This window comes from Ostrea edulis, chromosome 3 (genome assembly GCF_947568905.1).
Source record: "Ostrea edulis chromosome 3, xbOstEdul1.1, whole genome shotgun sequence".
NCBI classification, from domain to species: Eukaryota; Metazoa; Mollusca; class Bivalvia; order Ostreida; family Ostreidae; genus Ostrea; species Ostrea edulis.
The window spans coordinates 37,386,102-37,404,868 of NC_079166.1; the positions used below are offsets into that span (position 1 = coordinate 37,386,102).

The 18,767-nt window shown below is 36.9% G+C and overlaps 2 protein-coding genes across 5 annotated transcripts; one reads left to right on the forward strand and one right to left on the reverse strand.

The window, feature by feature from the left end:
- Positions 1 to 464: 464 nt before the first annotated feature.
- Positions 465 to 6,973, reverse strand: LOC125676103 (radial spoke head protein 3 homolog B-like). 2 transcript variants are annotated; one of them, XM_048913998.2, is made up of 8 exons: positions 6,858 to 6,959; positions 6,598 to 6,735; positions 6,247 to 6,334; positions 5,816 to 6,103; positions 5,465 to 5,668; positions 5,087 to 5,249; positions 4,397 to 4,653; positions 465 to 1,212 (listed from the first exon to the last, which is right to left on the reverse strand). In XM_048913998.2, exons 2-8 carry the CDS (start codon positions 6,702 to 6,704, stop codon positions 1,117 to 1,119), a joined length of 1,203 nt encoding a protein of 400 aa, XP_048769955.1. In that variant the 5' UTR covers positions 6,705 to 6,735; positions 6,858 to 6,959; the 3' UTR covers positions 465 to 1,116. The 2 variants fall into 2 exon arrangements, with proteins under 2 accessions (XP_048769955.1, XP_056016590.1); XM_056160615.1 differs by lacking the exon at positions 465 to 1,212 and having other exon boundaries at positions 2,195 to 4,653; positions 6,858 to 6,973.
- Positions 6,974 to 9,932: 2,959 nt separating this feature from the next.
- Positions 9,933 to 16,091, forward strand: LOC125677240 (amiloride-sensitive amine oxidase [copper-containing]-like). 3 transcript variants are annotated; one of them, XM_048915248.2, is made up of 2 exons: positions 9,933 to 10,293; positions 12,177 to 16,091. In XM_048915248.2, exons 1-2 carry the CDS (start codon positions 10,291 to 10,293, stop codon positions 15,264 to 15,266), a joined length of 3,093 nt encoding a protein of 1,030 aa, XP_048771205.2. In that variant the 5' UTR covers positions 9,933 to 10,290; the 3' UTR covers positions 15,267 to 16,091. The 3 variants fall into 3 exon arrangements, with proteins under 3 accessions (XP_048771205.2, XP_056016592.1, XP_056016591.1); XM_056160617.1 differs by lacking the exon at positions 9,933 to 10,293 and adding an exon at positions 10,664 to 10,786; XM_056160616.1 differs by lacking the exon at positions 9,933 to 10,293 and adding an exon at positions 12,046 to 12,100.
- Positions 16,092 to 18,767: the final 2,676 nt, after the last annotated feature.

Sequence of the window (18,767 nt, forward strand, 5' to 3'; positions counted from 1 at the left end):
TTTAAAAAAAAAAATCAATAAATGAAAAATCAATAAATCTTTGTAAACTTGTTCGATGCTACACCATTTCGTTTGTTAAATTTCAAACTGGTGCGCAGCGCTTTGGTCCTTCGCATCGACAACGTTAACTGTTATTGCGCATACTCTTACGTATCATCGATATCAGTCTATTCCCCATTATTTTTTGGCTATCTCTTAGTACCAGAAACACGTTATATGTCTCTGCTAGTACATACACGTAGTTCTTCTCTTTCCCGCTAATTCTAATGAACTTTATTAGCAATTTTTGCTTGCATGCTGTGAATATATCTATATACACGTAAATGTATCCTGTCCAATATCTCCCATGAGAGGAAATAAAGTATGACTTTGTAAATGTATGGTGTTCAGGATCTCCTTTGAGAGGAATTGAAGTATGAAAGTACTGAACTCTCCCTCATAAAATTTACTAACATAACGACACATGAAATTGATATTCTTTAATACTTAAACAACAAAAAAAGATTGTAAATATTCTTCTAATGGATCTGTGGACATCTTTTTCTTCATTAATAGCAAATTTAGAATTAATATCACATACAAATTTGTTTACTCGGGAAAACATTTGTAACAAAACAAATCACTAAATAGATAATTCACAAGGGAGAGAAGAGTGTTGGAAAACATCAGTGCTATGAAGTACTTTTCATGAATTCTCTGAAGAAAAAAATTATATACATCCTTGACTTTTTCAACAAAAAGATTTCTCTTCCTTGAGTAGTCCTATTTAGCCATATATTAATAACTAGCATATCATATACGGTCTATATACATTTTGATCACAGACAATATGAACTAGAAGGTAGAAAAAAATCCATATTTTTTTTTTCATTTGTGTCATAATTTAATGGAGCAACCATTATTTCAAACAAAGAGAATACTGACATGTATTTTGAAGAAATTGTCCATTTCAATAGATTTTTGTTCAAATTGATGTCCTGTCTCACATTCCTTTCTAATATCAATATTGCTTTCCTTGTGTTTTGTACAATCAGAAAGAATTTAATGTTTGTGTAGTGAATCCCCTTTGCCGGTCCTGATAGTGAGATAATGACTGCTCCCCTCCTTGTCCTTCATCTACTCATCCCCACCCCCCGTTTCCTCCCCACCCTCTGTGTTCCCTGAGGGTTCCTCTTTCTTCTCGGGTTCTTGAGTTTCTTCCTTCTTTTCACCCTGTAATTACAAAATGAATGAATTTTAATCAAAATGTAGTCATAGAGGTTATGCATAAACACATGGCTGATTATATATTAGATTGTAATGCATTGTGTAATATATGTATATAAGGGAACAACACTTAGATTAAGTACCATATAAGGGGAATTTTAGCGAGACACAAATTTAACTTCTCCATAAAAATGGGTATATATATTTAGCCAGAGCTCATTTTAGTAATTTTGTAATTCCAAGAAAGTATTCTGTTACCTACTATATGGAATTAATTATTAGCAATATTCAATTTTAGCTATCTCAACACCCTCGCTAACAATGCCAAAATTAAATCCTCGCTAAAAATTCTGCTTAAATGGTATTGTTAAAGTCCACATGAAATCAAACTTTAAGATATAATGTTAACCTCAAGTGCAAAAACCATTAAAATATATTCATGGAATATATTCATGATCTGAGACAATAACCTGACTTGAACTAGAATCTGATAAGCAGGTTGTAGTAAATCAAACACAACTTAAATTTCACAAGTCTACAAAAACTTATTTTTTGTGTGAACATTGCCATGGACAAGCTCACAATCCTGAGTACAATAAAATGTGTTCTGAATGTTCTCGTTTTTTGACCAGGCCGGGAGAAAAATACTTAACTAAAAAACACTTAACATATTGATAAGTGCATGTATAAACCTATAACTCTAAAGATTTTTGTTTAATGTATGAAACCTATTTCCAGTTTATTTTCTTCTGTTGACTCAAATTTCAAAGTTGCGATTGAAGAAGCAGACTATATCTTCAGACTATACATGTATATCTAAATCTAGAGCTACAATGTAATACATGTATATAATTTCCTGCTGTACCTCTCAAAACATTTTGGTGATTGGTATAGCATATGACAGAGTGGGGAGGAAATGTCCTCTTCACCTTACAAAATAATATCTAAGAGGTTGTTCATCTCTATTAATGGCAGTAATTAATTTTTTTTTTATTAATTCATTGAACTCGATATTTATATTGCCAAGTCTCCTTTTGCTTTGATTGTAAATCACTGTGGTTTCCGGTTTTGTCATATTGGGATCAAAATATGAGAATCACAATGGTGACTCCTGAATAATTTGAATGTTTCATTTGCAATGGAGTGTGTCATTTTTCAATTACACACATCATTTCCTTTCCCAACCTTCTAATCATAACTAATATTGTGTAATGTATAAATCATATATCACATATAATGACTTTCACTGATAATTAAATTTGAAAATTATGAAATATATAATATTACTGAAATTGATTTTCATTGTTGTCGAGATCACAAATGAATCTTCTCCCTTGACACACAGATGACTTCATACAATGGAGATGAATGCTGGGTATTGATATGGGGATAATTTATATTCAATGTTTGTATCACTTCTCCTATTAGCAGCAGCCCATCACAAGGGGCATTGAGACAGGGTGTGGCTTAATCAGTCCCCATTTATCACATATTTGTCGTTCCAGATACATATCAGCTCCCCACAATACGTGGAGTCATTTGTATTGTGATTAATTTCTCCTTGGATACGCCTCCATGACTTTTCATTGATTGGGTCCAACTTTCTCCGTTCAGTGAAATGAATCCATCTCTTACAGTATCGGTGTCTAATCGGTGGAATTAACACTGCCACTGACCCGACAAACAGGCCCAGAACTAAATCAGACCGCCCCCCCTTGTACAACCAACTCATTAAATCAGCGCTGAAATTATCTCTCAATTCAACCATGCAGAAAAAAGTCACCTGCTTCAGAAGGCTAATTTATGAAAAAAGGGAAGTTCGACGTGTGCAGGTCTGGGACAGATACACCGACAGAGTCGGGGAATCGTGGGAAGGTTACATCTGGCTACCCGGCGGATTTGTCACCCGACACAGCAAGTGTAATGCATGGGCGACTCTGAGCCTCTGTACCCTTTGAAAGCCTTTCGTTCCGTGAGACCATCTTCCATACTTCAGCCCAGCAGTTCTCATTTCAGACAGGAAATCCAGGGACAATTTAATTCTCGTTGTTTCAAATCAATTATCAGGTTTTCTTTTACTACCACCAAAGCATGCAACTTCTTTTTTTTGTATCCAGTATGACTAGTGTCACCTGTCCTCTCTCATTGATGAGATTTTTTATCTTTTTAACACATGTATTATTTAAGCAGTGAAAGTCATTAACATAATCACAAAATTAATAGTACAGGTACAACATTTTCATAATCATTGTGGTGAAGCATAGAGTTGTATCATCTAGGATAGTGATGTTACAATTAAGGGTCATTAGATATACCGGTACAATTTATCTATGGAAAATAAACTCTGAGACCATAAAAAAATTCAAAAGCTTTATAACAAATCTATTCCATATTTTGGTTTTAAGCCTTGTCCTAAGCTGTAGTGCTGTAGTTCTCTGAGAAAGAAAATGAAATAGACCAGAAAGATTTTTTTTTTCACAAAGAAATTCTAGAACTCCATGTACATTAGATTTTTGAGTATGTTTGTGTATATGCGTGTACATGTATGTATTTCACATACTTATATCTTTACATAAAGAAAGTAATTTCCATGTTTTAATTAAACACCTTACAAAATTCAGTTTGAAAACTGCACAAGAATGAACCTGGATAAACTAATATCAAAGAAATGCCAGTCATTTTTCCCTTTGCACTTTTATCATTTTTGTCTGAAAAGCATATCTTTATGGTAATTGAATTTAAAAAAGTATTAATGCATCTGTTTTTCTTAGTTATGCAATACCTAATCAGAAGATAACATATTCACTGCAAAGTGATAAAAAAATGGAAGGGGAGTGGGTGGTGAATCTTGCATAGTGACAGCAGGAGGATTGATTGTGTGTGAAGTATTGTATGTCGAGAGGTGTTTGCAATTTTTACTCTGTATTACAATATCAGTGGTGAAATATTGACTAAATTGACTAATTTGTTCAGCAAAGGAGCTACATTCTATATACTGCGTTCTCTGGAAAATTATTTAAAAAAAATAAATAAAAAATGAAAATTTCAACATTTTCTCATTGAATATAAATTATTTTATGAGTGAAACAGGATTTTTTCCCCCATGAGTGCAAAGCATAAATAAAAAGGTCCTAAAATCCTGTTGCATAAGTATATCACTTGCTGAATACTTTGTACAGTGAATATTTACCTCTGAAGTTGTGGCAGCAGCGGGGGCTTGTGATGGAACAGCGTTACTGGAGCTATCTGCAGGTTTACTGTCGCTGGGTGCACCACCAGTGGTAGCCCCGCCTCCAGCTGCAGGTTTCGCCGTCTTATTGTAGGCCTCTATCCTCTGATTCATCACGTCCCTGATCATTCCATCCAGCACCAAACGGCCAAGTTGAGATTTCTGTAACTGTTCTTGCACCTGGTCTATCAACCAAGGCATGAAACCCTGCTCAATATCTACAAAAAGAAAACAATGTTTTTGACCAAAAAGAAAACAAAGAAAAAAATCTAAACCATTTGAGGCATTGATGGTTGAATTTTTTTTTTAAAAGCAAGCAGCTAGGGTTGAGAATCACTTCAAATTTTGTAACTTACAGATTGATTAAGTAATTCAAAAGAAGACAAAACGTTTTTAAAAAATTACATTCATGTATCTGTATTTTCTCAATTAATATTCAAAGACTTTCAAGTTAACATAAAGCTGACGAAAAATGAAACAGGTTGCAAACTTCAAAATGTAACATCTACTAGGTAATATTTAATCTACAGAAATATAATCATTTCAAGATTACTTCTCATAAGATGTGAGATTGATGCATTTGGTGAATTTTAACAGCACTAAAGGAAGCGATTACTCTGCGCTGCCTTAAATGTCATTTCCCAAGCTTACCTCTTTCAACAGGATCATAGAAGTAACCGTTGTCTGACAGTGTGCCAAACACAGTGGGTACGAGATCCGCAAGGTAACTCTGTGCAAATGCACGAGCAGCAATCTTGTCTGAGGTCTCTTTTTCTTTTTTCACAATATCTCGTTGTTGTCTCATCCTTCTCTCCTAGTAAACAGAATTAAAGAAATAAAGCAATGAAAGGGAGGTAATTCATACAATACCCTATAGTCTCATAAGATTTTTTAAAAACAAAATATCAATGTATTATTAAAATCAATCATAATTTGCAATGACTTACTCAGTATAAGGGAGGTAACTTAAAATGTCAACAGAATTTGAATATATTATTTAATTTTTCTGAATAATCACGGGAGTCTCACCTTCTCCTCCCTATGCCTCCTCTCCTGTTCCTCTAGTCGCTGTTGTTCCACCAGTTCCGCATTTCTCAGCTCCTCGAAGGCACGTTGTTGTGATCGGAGATTGGCGAGCTCCTCCTCCTCCATCACCTCGAGTAAGGCCTGCTCTACAGTTTTACCAACTAACACTTCTAAAATGGGCTTGACTTCAATATCGAAATCAAAGAGCTGCAAAAGAAGACAAGATTTTGTTAGTAAGTATCAAGAACAAAAATTACAGATACCAAATAAAAACAATTTATACATTGCCTTCAAATTGAATATTATTATATTGTTGGTTTTTACAAGAATTTGATTTCATTAGTTAACACTTACATCACCCTCTAAGATCTGTGTTGTGATATCAACACCTGTTTTGGCAGGGACATACATGGGGGAAGGCGGCCTATCGAGGAAGGCATCTGTCTGGACCTCAACATCAGCCTCCTCCACACGGTCACTGAGTTCCTCAAGGTACAGCTCGGTCTGTACATCAATGTGTTTGCGTCCCTCTACGGGGTCAGGGGAGCGGGGACGGAGCTGTTCCTTTGCCCTTTTTCTTGCTATTGCACGGCGACGGTTTTCCTGTTGTCTCTGTATTTCGATGGGGTCTGGCTGTGCATGCTGGTAATAAGGAATGTTACATGCTGATTATACTATCCATGAAAGCAATTTTCATGATTAGCACAAAGACTATCATGTGAGAAGAGACAAAAAAACAAAACAAAAAAACTTAAAATATGATATATAGCGTTAGATATACTTACTGCTGGCAGTGTGTGTTGGGCATATGTGTTTCCTCGCACAATACGCCTGTCATACATAATGTTTCCATATTGTGGAGGTCCCTGGCTTCTGTAATACACACAATGAATTTAATTGACACAGCCATATGCTAACATATTTAGTCATGCAAAACAAGAAAGTGAATAACTGCAAAAAATATACTATATCATAACACGACATAAAACCTAACGAGAGAAACAATGACTATTTGTTAAAGTAAATTTCATATCTATAATAACATAACGTTCGTGACATGAAAAATCGAATGTTGTTAGTATGATCATGAAATGTACATACAACATGAATTCCAAATCAATATATTAAAAACTTACTGATCAATTGGATTAGCATCCCTGTACTTTTTCCGTTGTTGAACTGCACGGGGTTGACTCGCAAATGTGTATGTGCCTTGCGGCTTTTGAGGAAGAATTGTCGTCATTATAGCGTTCTCTTCATGCAATTAATGACGACTGTTGGAAAAATAAAACACATTCAGCATTGAAATCAACATAAAGTATAAAACAGGATTCCATAAGATTGAACACACTAACTATTTAAGTTAAACTGCAATGATCATAGAAGTTATTATTACCTTTCAGAGTATTTTCGACCGTTCCTAACCTCCCTCCAAATATTTACGAGTCACGTTGCCAGGATACAGTAGGTTCGCAGTGAATAAGTCTTTAACCGATGAAACGTAAAAAAAAACAACCCATACAATCCTTGTATTTAAAAAATAGAAATAAAATAGATAATGAATCCAAGTATTTTAAAATTCAATTCATATCTTCATTATGTAAATGAAATAATTGAAATAATCAGAATATCATATTCAATATATTGACTGCGATCTTTATTAATATTTTTTTTTACAAAACGAAAAATCAATACAGAGTAATCGAGCCCGATGTGAAATTTAAGGTTATCACATCAGTAATTATTTTTACTATATACTTTCATTTTGTATTCCTTATAGGAGTTGTGAGATTGATCACTGTTCGTTCTCATCACTTTTTGTAAGATGTAATATATTTTTCTCTGTCACATGTCTCGTCTGCCAACAACTGAGAACCAACACCGTATGCAGCTTTTAAATCTTTTTCCCCCTCACTCACTACCCTCGCTAAAATCCGCGCATTTTTCACATGTATGGTTCAAACAGACCGAATGCATATCAGAAAGTAGTCTATAATAGTTCCTTTAAAAACAATTGATTATTTCTACAAATTACACAAAATTTCCTCCTCCGATTACAAAAACAACCTTGGAGAAAAGGATAACGTGAAATGGGGGAAAAATATATCCGCGAATGGAAATAAAATATTCTTTTAAATACACGGAACTATACAATCAACTAAGTTGATTTGTATGGGACAATTACCGGTGTGATACCGTGAATACACAGACGTATTATGTACGGTATTTTTAATTTCAAACGTATTAATTTATAGTACTTGAAGGGAAAGTACGTATTTATATATCATATATTTATATACAGTCACTGAATCTTTCCTGTTATATTTCTTTTGAAATTGACAATTGCTTTCATCTGCGATAATGAATACACGTTATTTTGCAGACTAGTTCGACCTGGGTTTTTTAGTACCACCTGTCCGCGTAATCATGGCGCATCGCCAAGGTTATTAGAAGCGTGCCTTGGCTGTTCTGTTTATGAATGGGTCAACGATATGATATATTACGAATCCGGGTAATTTTTTTTCCATGTTTGAGAACAAATAAAATGGTTCAGACTTCTTAATTATTCATTCTCCGTTTTTAATGCAACTATATTGACCTTGGGAATAAAGAGGTCAAGGTCGTACGGTTTCAAGATATCCTATCTAATTTAAAAGTAATTCATTTGTAACAGTGTCAAATATATAACCGTCTATATAATTATCTTTCAATAACAGAAAACACACGAATCAAATGTCTGTGTATTTGTTTTTGGGAAATTAATTAATTTTGCATTTATCTACAGTACCTGACCATAAGTGAGTCATCATTTCATTTTTTCATAATGTATTTCATTGAAAAATGCCTTTTTGAAAATAAGTTGGTGCAACGTTACATGTATTTGTTGCTCATATTTATGACTATAATATCATGAAATGAAGAATTGTTCGTAGTTTCTTCACTTATTTTCGAAATAAGTTTATCTGCAGGCTTTGTGGTGACAATCACCCATCAAATGCGAAATTTTTTATCCGTTTTCTTTAGCTTTCCGTCTTATTCTCTTATTCAAAATGAAAAAAATAACCGGCTGTTGCATTGATGTATCAAGATTTTTTTCTTCTGTTTTGGTTCGTTTTTGTAAGACAGCTATACCCAACTTTGAACTGCAAGCGAAGGCCCCCTGTTTCGGAAATGTCGCTTTTTTCCTGTTGTTATGTGACAATCGTTGCATATAATTTCATATAATATATTACATTGTACATTTGATTTAGGGAAGAGGGACGGGCTGGTACTACATTATGTGTTACATAGTATGATTGAGTATGCGCGTCGTTTGTTTGAAGTCACCATTGATTCATTTGAAGCCACTGAGTTCCGTCCTGGACCAGACTGGTAGACTCTATCTAGAATTGTAGAACATATCTTTAAAAGGCGGGATTTTCAATTCTTCCCACTCCTCTCTATCTGCTCCTCACGTGGAGCTTCGCGCGAGTCAAACTGATCATTGTAACACTGGACGAAAACATACAAGTGAAATATGCACTTATTTACCCCCAAAACATTAGAAAATCAGAATGGATGAAAAAAAAAATTCAGAAGAAACTGCAAAAAATTTCATTTGAAAAATTGCGTGCTGTATTACAACGACAGGAAAAGATCTTTGTGTGGTATTTAAAAAGAAAATGAGAAAATGCTGACAAATGTCCACAATCCGAGCCATCTTGGAATCAACAAGACGCAAGTACCTGCCAATTATTTTCATCTGACAACGAAATGCAGAAACCTTTACATGACTGCTTACTCTCCACTATCATTTTCGGTGCCACGCCAATGTCGGGGGGTGGGGGTGGGGGAAGTCATTTTCGAGTTTTACTCATTGAGACCGTTCCAACGATGTATCACAAACTACTTTCTCCCTGCTTTTATTGTTTACGACCTCGGCCATGTTCAGGGGGTGGGGTGGGGGTCAGTTTGGGATTCTAATTGTTGAGACCTTTCCAACGATATATTGCGTGAGTACTAGTACTTTCTTGGATAAATCTAAGTACACATGTACTGGGTATATTTTTGCTCACAGTTTGTAAATCCATCAATATCATTAAATACAATGTAGATTCAAAATTCACCTGGAGTCGTCATATGTAGGATTAATCTAAATTTGCAATTTTCCCCCTTCCAATTACCCGTTGAAAAATAATTTGGAGTCAAAATTCCACGAATTCAGGGCCATTTTTCATCGTTGAGAAATGACCATGAGTCATTTCTCCAGGCCAGGTCAAAATAGAGTTCATGGAATTCGGGGAACATCGAAAACACCAGGTAATTCCCTAAAAAAGCACCGAAAACACCAATGTATTATTTAAAGCAAAAACAAGGTGTTACTTCATACTTATTTACATGTACATATATCCCCATAGTTTCATTCATATCGATAGAAAATTGATCTAGGATTGCTTGGTCGCCAAAATATAACTCGAAACCAATGTTTGTCACAAATGGAATGTTTATTTTCTTTCAAAAAGGAGAAAGGATAGCAATATTTTGGAAATACGAGTGTGCCTTTGTCATGACAGTTACGTGTTGACCATTATGGTCCCACCTCCAGCCGTCATCCTGCCATCAAATGGTTCGGATTTATTGCTGCCCTGACACAGAACTTCTCACCAAACAAGATGCGCCGGCAACTATGAGTGCACTTTGTTTTTGTTACCACATGCAATGATAAGGAATGGAGGAAATTAACACGACATTGTTCAGTTCACCTGTACTTCCTCCTTCGAGGTTGTTAGACAATTCATCATGTTTTTGTGCTTTAAGGAGGATACAACTTGGACGATGGCGTTTAATGTATGGTATGTCGTTATAATTTTTCGTCGGTTGGTAATCGATTCTATTTTACCCCAATTCACGAACATTTCATATAAAATATGATAAACAATGTTAGGTCTACGTTTTACGGGAGTAAAATTCACCTGATCCGTGATACGTCCAATTAAAATGCTAATCTATGCAAAAACGTCAGATTTGACGGTAGCGATCATTACAAAATTGGAAAAAGTTGGGGGATGTCTCCAAAAACAATAAGTTAAAAGTCATTGGTGTAGAACAGAGAACGTGAAAAATAAAGAATTGAGATGAATGACATACGATAGGTAAGGTGTAACGATTTCTCTGTTTACAAAAATGTTAGAAAAGAAAGAATACATTCATCAAAATAACCCCGTTGCGTCCATTATCTCTTGGCCAATTAATGTGTCATTGTGTGGAGTCGGTCTTTTTTAGTCATTAGAACTTCTTTGAATGAAGGAATTACATTTGTTACTGGGAATCTAACACCCTCGACAGGTGGGGAAATCACGCGGTGTTTCATGTAATATATGTATATACACTGTATTTCTAATTTCAATACAGTAAAAAATACTTTCATACGAAATGTGATTCTTACCGTGTGTATATGTAGTATGTAGTTTGATAATAAGAAGTACAATTTTTGCTTATGATATCGATGTGTTCTGCATGTCCCCATACTAAAGCATATTTCAACCATTAAACTATATTTTAGACAAATATTAACTGAAGTTCAAATAAATTGATTCAAATTGATTTTGAAAATGAAATGGATCATATCATTTAAATACCGGGAGCTTACAAGTAATTTTTCTAAGTGACAGGTGAGCATCTATTAACAAATGACAGGAGATGAAAGTGACAAGCTAAGGATCGATCGGTCAAAACACACCTTACTTTATACAACATTGGCACGGTCTGGATAGTTTACTGATGTTCAAAGTTATCAAAGCATTGACAGAATTTTATTAACGCTTGACAAAATATGGTTATTAAAAGTACGTTTGTTCGAAATTAGTGATGGCATCTTTTCGTTTTTACCGAATAAATTGTTTTGGGGAATATTTTTTGTTGTACGGGAGGATGAAACAAGAAAACACGAGTTCTTTTTCGTGTCAATTCGAACCATCAATGTCAATGCTGTCAACTAAGGTCAATAAGGTCCATTGTATTTAAGCAAAGGTCCAAATAATTAGTTTTGATAGTTTTTCTTTGACTATATGCAGCTATATCTTTAAAGGATTGTAATTTTTGTTTCGATTGCGGGTGGCCAAATAAATCTCAGTTAGTAGAGCACCTGACTAGAGATTCTGGTTGTCCGGGTTCGAATCCCGGTCTGATCTGTTGCATTTTCTCCCTTTCTGTTACACCAGCACCTGGAACTGAAGATAAGGAATGTCTACCAGGAGATAAGGATCCTTGGTTGATGTATTCAAGGTGTTGTACTGACTAAGGAGGGAAGAAATGTAGCGGTCAGACGGTTTCGATCGCCGGTAGTTAGTTGGAATTCAGTTGGTAGAGGACCTGAATAGAGATTCTGGGGGACCGGGTTTGATTCCCGGTCTGGTCCGTTTCATTTTACTTCCTTCCTGTTACATCTGAAACAGTGCCTTAGTGACTACGTGATGAGCATACTGATAATACTGTATTTCATTAAAACATAATCACTTAACACTTATAATAATATAATTAGATAAACAACATCAACCCATTTCTTTCCTATTACGATGTTTGACATTATCACAGATCCTGTATTACAAGGTACCGGTTCTGACTGGTTCTCACCAAAGGAGCAGTGCAGGCATTATTGTGGTAACACATGTTTAACATCATAAACGTTATTTTATTCTAGTTTTTGCTCCTTTTGATTTTAGTTTATTCATTTCAGGGGATGGAACAAACCAATTCTAACAACCACTCGTCAGATAACATGCCCAGTGACTTTTACTCCTTCTCTCCACAAAGTGATAGGGAATCAATGAGGAAAACAAAAGCCGTCAGAGTTACGGTCTGTGCCCAGGTGACGGGGGTGGCCCTCTTCTGTGTGGGACTAGTGGTGGGGCTTCTAATTGGAATCTACGGTTTTAACGGTACAGGAAAAAATGAGGCACCTCATTCCAACCAAAGTCCTACACTCAGTAAAAGTGTGGATTCAAGTGGAAACGGAGACTCTCATAGCTTTATAGACCCAAACAAAGGAGCGTCAAAGAACAATCGTGCAAATAACAGAAATCATGATAGACATGAACATGGGCACAGCCACGCTCCTAAAGATGATGTAGGCTCCGCATCCTCAACACGAGATTCTCAGCGATCACATAAGCACCCGCCAGTGGACTTGCACGGGCATAACCATGCTCCAGAAAATTTGAATGGGCATGACCAGGATCCAGCAGACCAACAAGAACATGTTCACAGACCAAAGGACTCACATGGGCATGATCACACTCCGGTAGATTCACATGGGCATGATCACACTCCAGTAGATTCACATGGGCATGACCACACTCCAGTAGATTCACATGGGCATGGCCACACTCCAGTAGATTCACATGGACATGATCACACTCCAGTAGATTCACATGGGCATGGCCACACTCCAGTAGATTCACATGGCCATGCCTCAGCAGAATCACACGGACACAGCCACGCACATGGAGGCCATGATCACCCACACTCTTCCTCGGACAGTGTTCTAAAATCTCCAAATATCGAAACAACTCTACCTAGCACGGACACAGGACTCGACGAATGGGTGGACGACGTAGCCTGTGTGCCATGTAAATGGACTCATCCGGTAGATGGATTAACGAAACTAGAACTGTTTGCTCCGATCAACTCTACTGAAATGATAAAGGCACGCGAGGCCCTCTACCGAGAAGGAATAATAACCATCAAACCCGGCCAAGAATTAGCTTTTAATGAGTCCTATGTTCAATCCATGTATCTATTTCCACCAAACAAGACAGAAGCTTTGGCGTACTTAGATGCAGATGGAGCTTTTCCTGGACGGTATGTCACTGTAATGGTTGTCGAAGGGGCTAGTGAAGAACCACAACTCATGAAATACAAAGTGGGGCCACTAGAGGGAGATTCAGAAAACATTACTGCCATACCCCTGTTGAAACCCAACGAAGTGCCATTCAGTCATCGTCCATATGATGCCATAGAGACAAGGGAAGTTATCATAACCGTGATGAGTGAGTTGAATCGCATTAATCCAATGATGCAGGAAAGTTTTGATTCTAGATCTCCATACATTGACATGAGTATCATGCCGAACGGACCCTTTATCTACAATGGCGAGCGGACGAGTCGATGGACTGCCGGATTGAGGGGAATCGGAGACAAAGATTTTGACTTTCTCAATGTAGTTCCACTGAACGGACTGGTTTATCATGGTGGACAAGATCCATCAAAATGGCGAGTTTATAATATATTCTATCTAAACCAGGGTCCGTTTAATTCTGTTGAAGATCTATACAAAGCCTACAAATCGACATCTTTGTACAAAATTCAGTATCCCAAAGGTACAAGGGATTTGATTAAAGAGGTCACATTTCCAAAACGCCGTTTATCCAACCCTTTGCGCCCGAATTCCCATCGAACTGGCACAAAAACGGTAGAACCCACTGGACCACGATACAGAATGAAGGGGCACGACATATCGTGGCTGGGTTGGGAGTTTTCAGTAACCACCTCACAGCATAGAGGACCAGCAGTCTTTAACGTTAAGTTCCGTGGAGAAAGAGTGGTGTATGAAAACGCATTGAACGACATAGGATTGCTTTATTCTGCGGACGGTTCCGGGCAGGACAACATCTTTTACACCGATTCTACTTTTGGTTTAGGAGCATCAAAAGTAGCTATTTCTGAGATCGACTGTCCATCCCATGCTGCTTATATTAAAAGCGTCATGTGGAACCCTGTGGCCATGAGAGGTTCGGAGAGACTTACGATTTGTATATTCGAAATGGATGCGCAGGAACCATTGTACAGGCATAAAGGCGATGATATTGAAGTGGGCATGCGCAACCGATATTTAGTAGCTCGGTATCCTACTCAACTTGGTAACTATGACTACTTGATTGATTTTCAGTTCCATCTTGACGGTAAAATAGTGACGACAGCAACAGCAACAGGTTTTATTCAAGCTTCATACTTGAACACTCTGAGCGATTTCTATAATCCTAAGGATCCGGGACGGACCCCGTTTGGCTACAGAGTGTCCAATGATATCATAGGACCTATTCACGATCACACTTTCTCTTTCAAAGTAGACCTGGACGTCGTTAGTGAGAAGAACGACTTCGAGCTGATTCACTGGAAATACGGCAATGTGATGGATGCCTTACGGACAGTGAAAAAGGAAAATATGAAGTACCCAAATTATTTTTTTCACAACCAAACACGGTTTGTTGAATGGGAACATGTTCAAAATGAAACAGTTCTAGATATCGATTCTAAACACCCAAAATTTTGGACGTTTCTGAACAACAATGTAAAGAATTTCTGGAAAGTGAGTCGGGGATACCGCTTAGTGCCTATGCACTCGGGAACTCAAAACATAGAAAATGATCACCCGGATGCCAAACACCTATCATTTACACAACACCATCTAACGGTTACCAAAAGAAAAGAGAACGAACAGTATGTCAAACCAATTTACAATCCTGCTGACACAAAGGACCCCGAGCCATCCCGAAAGTATGTTGACGATATGGTGGACGGAGAGTCGATAGAGAATACCGACATCGTCGCCTGGGTCGCTTTAGGTTTCCTTCATATTCCTACGTCAGAGGACGTTCCCATGACAACAAAGGTCACTTCCGGTTTTACTTTAAAACCTTTTAACTTTTTTGACACCACGGCAGTTTTTGATATGCCGTCGCACGCAGTTGGCGTCAATAAAACAGTGTTTGACAGCGAACCGGAAGAGGAACCGTGTCAATATATACCACTCAGTGTTCAGGGGTGATGTGATAACATTTAAACTGAGTACATGTGTAAAAGAGTGTTTGAAAGAATCCTAGGTTTTCTACGGTTCATAAAACGGTTATTAAAATTGTTAAGAAAGGACGTAATTTGAAGCCAAACGAAAATAGTTAGAGATATCATGAGGAAGTTGCTTCTTGATTAATGTTTATGTCTTGCAAATACAGGGTAGATGATTGCCGGTTATTTATGTTCGTTGCCGCTCAGTTTTATATTCATCTAAAGTAGGTAAATTCATGTGAATTATCTCATTGCATTAGATTTAGTTGATCTATACTGCATAATATACATGCGCATTGGGATTGGACACAAGTTCTCATAAACTTATAAATACCGATACGGGTTTAAGGCCAACAGCGCTTGCCCGATATGATTTTATTTGAACTGGAGTTGGTACAATGTGTCCTTCATAAACTCTATAAAGATTGGACTGAGAAGTCAAGGCCTCGAGAAATGACTTTAAAATTTCTTTCTTTCAATAACATTAAGAATTACGAGAATACAATATACCGGTTTCAGATGTATAAGGTAAGTGTGATGTGTCACTTTACGTTCTGTTTAAGGATAAACTTTCATTGTGTGGCGTTGGTTCTTTGTAGTCTGATAAATCACCAATCAGATTCTAACCTAAGTCTGGCTACATAGATCTTCCTTGTGCCCAATCCATCAGTAAATGTTGTTACAGGTTTTTGTCTCTGCCTTAGGTCCTGTGTCCTGATTTGATCTCGGAATGAAATGCAATATGCATATAAAAACAAGTTGTTTGCAATTAGTCTGTATAAATAAACTTAATTATACATATATATTTTAATTATTCTTTTTTTTCCACATACTCTTTATGCCCTTTTTCGATGTGTTTTCATTTATTTAGAGTGCATGCAATTTGCTTTGCACTGACGTTCGCCTCTGTGGGTGTTGTTTTTAATTAATAATTATCAGTTTTATTGCAGCACACACTCCCCTCTCAATTTAAGAAATCCCACGCCTTTTAACGAAGAAATGTTAGCTACGAAGGTGTTACTGTTTTCTTAGATTTGAGAGGACATAGAATCAAAGAATTTTTAAGTCCTCCACAGGTTTATGTACATTGCATTTGGACCTTGAAATAGACAGGACGGCATTTTCAGCACGATATAAACATCGTCACCTGAGGAACAAAGAGTATCACGACATCCCCGGAAGTGTCATCAGTCCATTTCATACATGCATGCGGTGTGAAGGTCAGGACCACAGCATGTTTAGATTGGTGATGAGAGACATTCACACGTACTTTGCAATCATAAAGATATAAAATAAACCGCAAACTTGCTAAAATCAGTGTAAAGAGACGACGCTCTGAAGGTGCAAGACTTAGTGGCGGATCTAGAAATACATGTACATGTATCACAGGAGGAATTTCTTCCTGTAGTAAGAGTGGGGAGGTTCTACGGTATTATAGGCTTTTCTAAAGAATGGACATGTGTGTCATTGCTTTTTTATTTTCCCAAGTATCAATCCCATTGATAAAATACCCAAATATAAATCAAAGATTGGCTATTATTTGCATGACAAAATCATTACATTTCTTATCGGTTTACAGCCAGGCAAGAAAGCTGGTAAGGAGTGGTTGTCGTTGTTTGTGAGCTATTGGGACTGAGAAATGTCTATAAAACACTACCCTTATACAAAAAGATTAATTTCATAATGTAATATCTTATCAAATCCTAAATATTGAGTACATCAAAATAGTCTTCACGCATCAAACCCTGACTATAGAATTACAAGAGTCTTACCGTAATCAACTGGAGCGTTTACATTACAGTAGTCATATATTATCACGTCCTGAAAATTACTTCCTAAAATTACACCATAATGGTATCAATAACTTTTACATCACAGTGCTCTACCGTAGCATCACAGTAACCATGTCGTATCTAACGTTAACTATTACGTCACAGTAACCATGTCGTATCTAACGTTAACTTTTACGTCACAGTATTTCCAGTAATTGCATTACAACAATCCTATTGTATCTTCGAGAGAATGTTCTGCGTAAGATCAATTTTTTAAATCGAGACAGGCTACTAACCAATAAGTTGATGTTACAGGGATTTCTTGTTTAAAGTCAACATTTCGGAAATACTATGGTCGTTATAATGATTTAGTTTGCAAACGCAACCTGTCATTAGGTCGAATGCTTCGAGATGCGTGTTTCATACGAATTGTGAGACCATTCTCTACAAACTGATTTTCACTACATATTACTTCGTTCACCTGATCAAGATATAGGGCTCACGGTTGGAGTGACCGTTCAACAGGGAATGCTTAATCCTCCTAGGGACAAAATCCCGTCTCTGGTGTGTCCGTGTTTGATCTTCTCTTAATTTTGTATTTTTTATAGGATTTATGAGATTGATAACTGGTCGTTATCTTCACTTTTCATTCAACCCTATGTGTTACACCATAAATGTCTTATCGTATCAAGCTCTGATGATTATATAACAGTTGCCCAACATTACCAAGTACTACACTGCCTTACTGTACCCAGTGCTATTTGATACAAAACAATAGTCCTATATCATCAAGTCCTAAAGGTTACATCATATGATATCCAAACCTAACTGTAACAATAGCATCGCAGTGGTAATATGTCATCAAGTCCATATACTATAGTACATTCGAATTTAGGCCTAAATTTTGCAGCCCTTCACCGGCAATGGTGACGTATCCATATGAGTGAAAAGTTCTCGAGCGGGACGTCCCGTTAAACAATATACAATCAATCGAATTTAACCTGTTAGTTTGCTTCGTGACTGGAGGTCGAAGGTTCGAATCCCGTTCATACGTTAGCCGTTTTAAACCAGCCGAGGTACTACATCCCCCCTACCCATGCTGTCCAAGGCCGTCCCAGTGAGGGTTCTATATCTTGCCAACGCCTGCCGCGACATGGAACCTCTGATTTTAAGAAACCTTTTTACGGTGGCTCGGATCAGTAGTTAGAGACTTCGCTTTATCAGTTTGTGATGGGAAGTCGTGAGTTCGGGGGGAGGTCGTTGGAGATGGATACCATGCTTTTGTCATGTGTTACGTATACGGAATGTCGTTAACTAAACAATTAACCAAGAAAATTGTGATCAAATCGGTTTAGATCATTTCACAAAAACAAGGGCACGGAGTATTTGGACTTGTATGTATATGTACTGTGTATGAAAAGAGACATATCTGTGGTGGCTGTGTAGACCCATGTAAATATTCATGATGCTTGTGTTGCAGTATTTGCAGACAAAATTGCACATGTGAGGACAAACCTTTGGGAATCGTATGGGTATCGGTGAATTATGAAACGGCGAATCATGCTTTGTCAATCGATGAATAAAAACTAGCCTCTAACAATGCTATACAATTTTGATTCAGGCAATCCATTCTACTGTGCTACAAACATAGACTTGAGGTTGTCTGATATTGAAGTTATTGAAGTTTTGTATTAGTTGTTTCGGAATAATAA

Coding starts and splice junctions, on each gene's coding strand:
- LOC125676103 (XM_056160615.1), bottom strand. CDS start 6,704: ATGACGACAATTCTTCCTCAAAAGCCGCAAGGCACATACACATTTGCG. Junction 5,669..5,815: donor CACAGATCTTAGAGGGTGAT/GTAAGTGTTAAC, acceptor CTTCTTTTGCAG/CTCTTTGATTTCGATATTGA. Junction 4,654..5,086: donor CTATGATCCTGTTGAAAGAG/GTAAGCTTGGGA, acceptor TTCTTTTTGTAG/ATATTGAGCAGGGTTTCATG.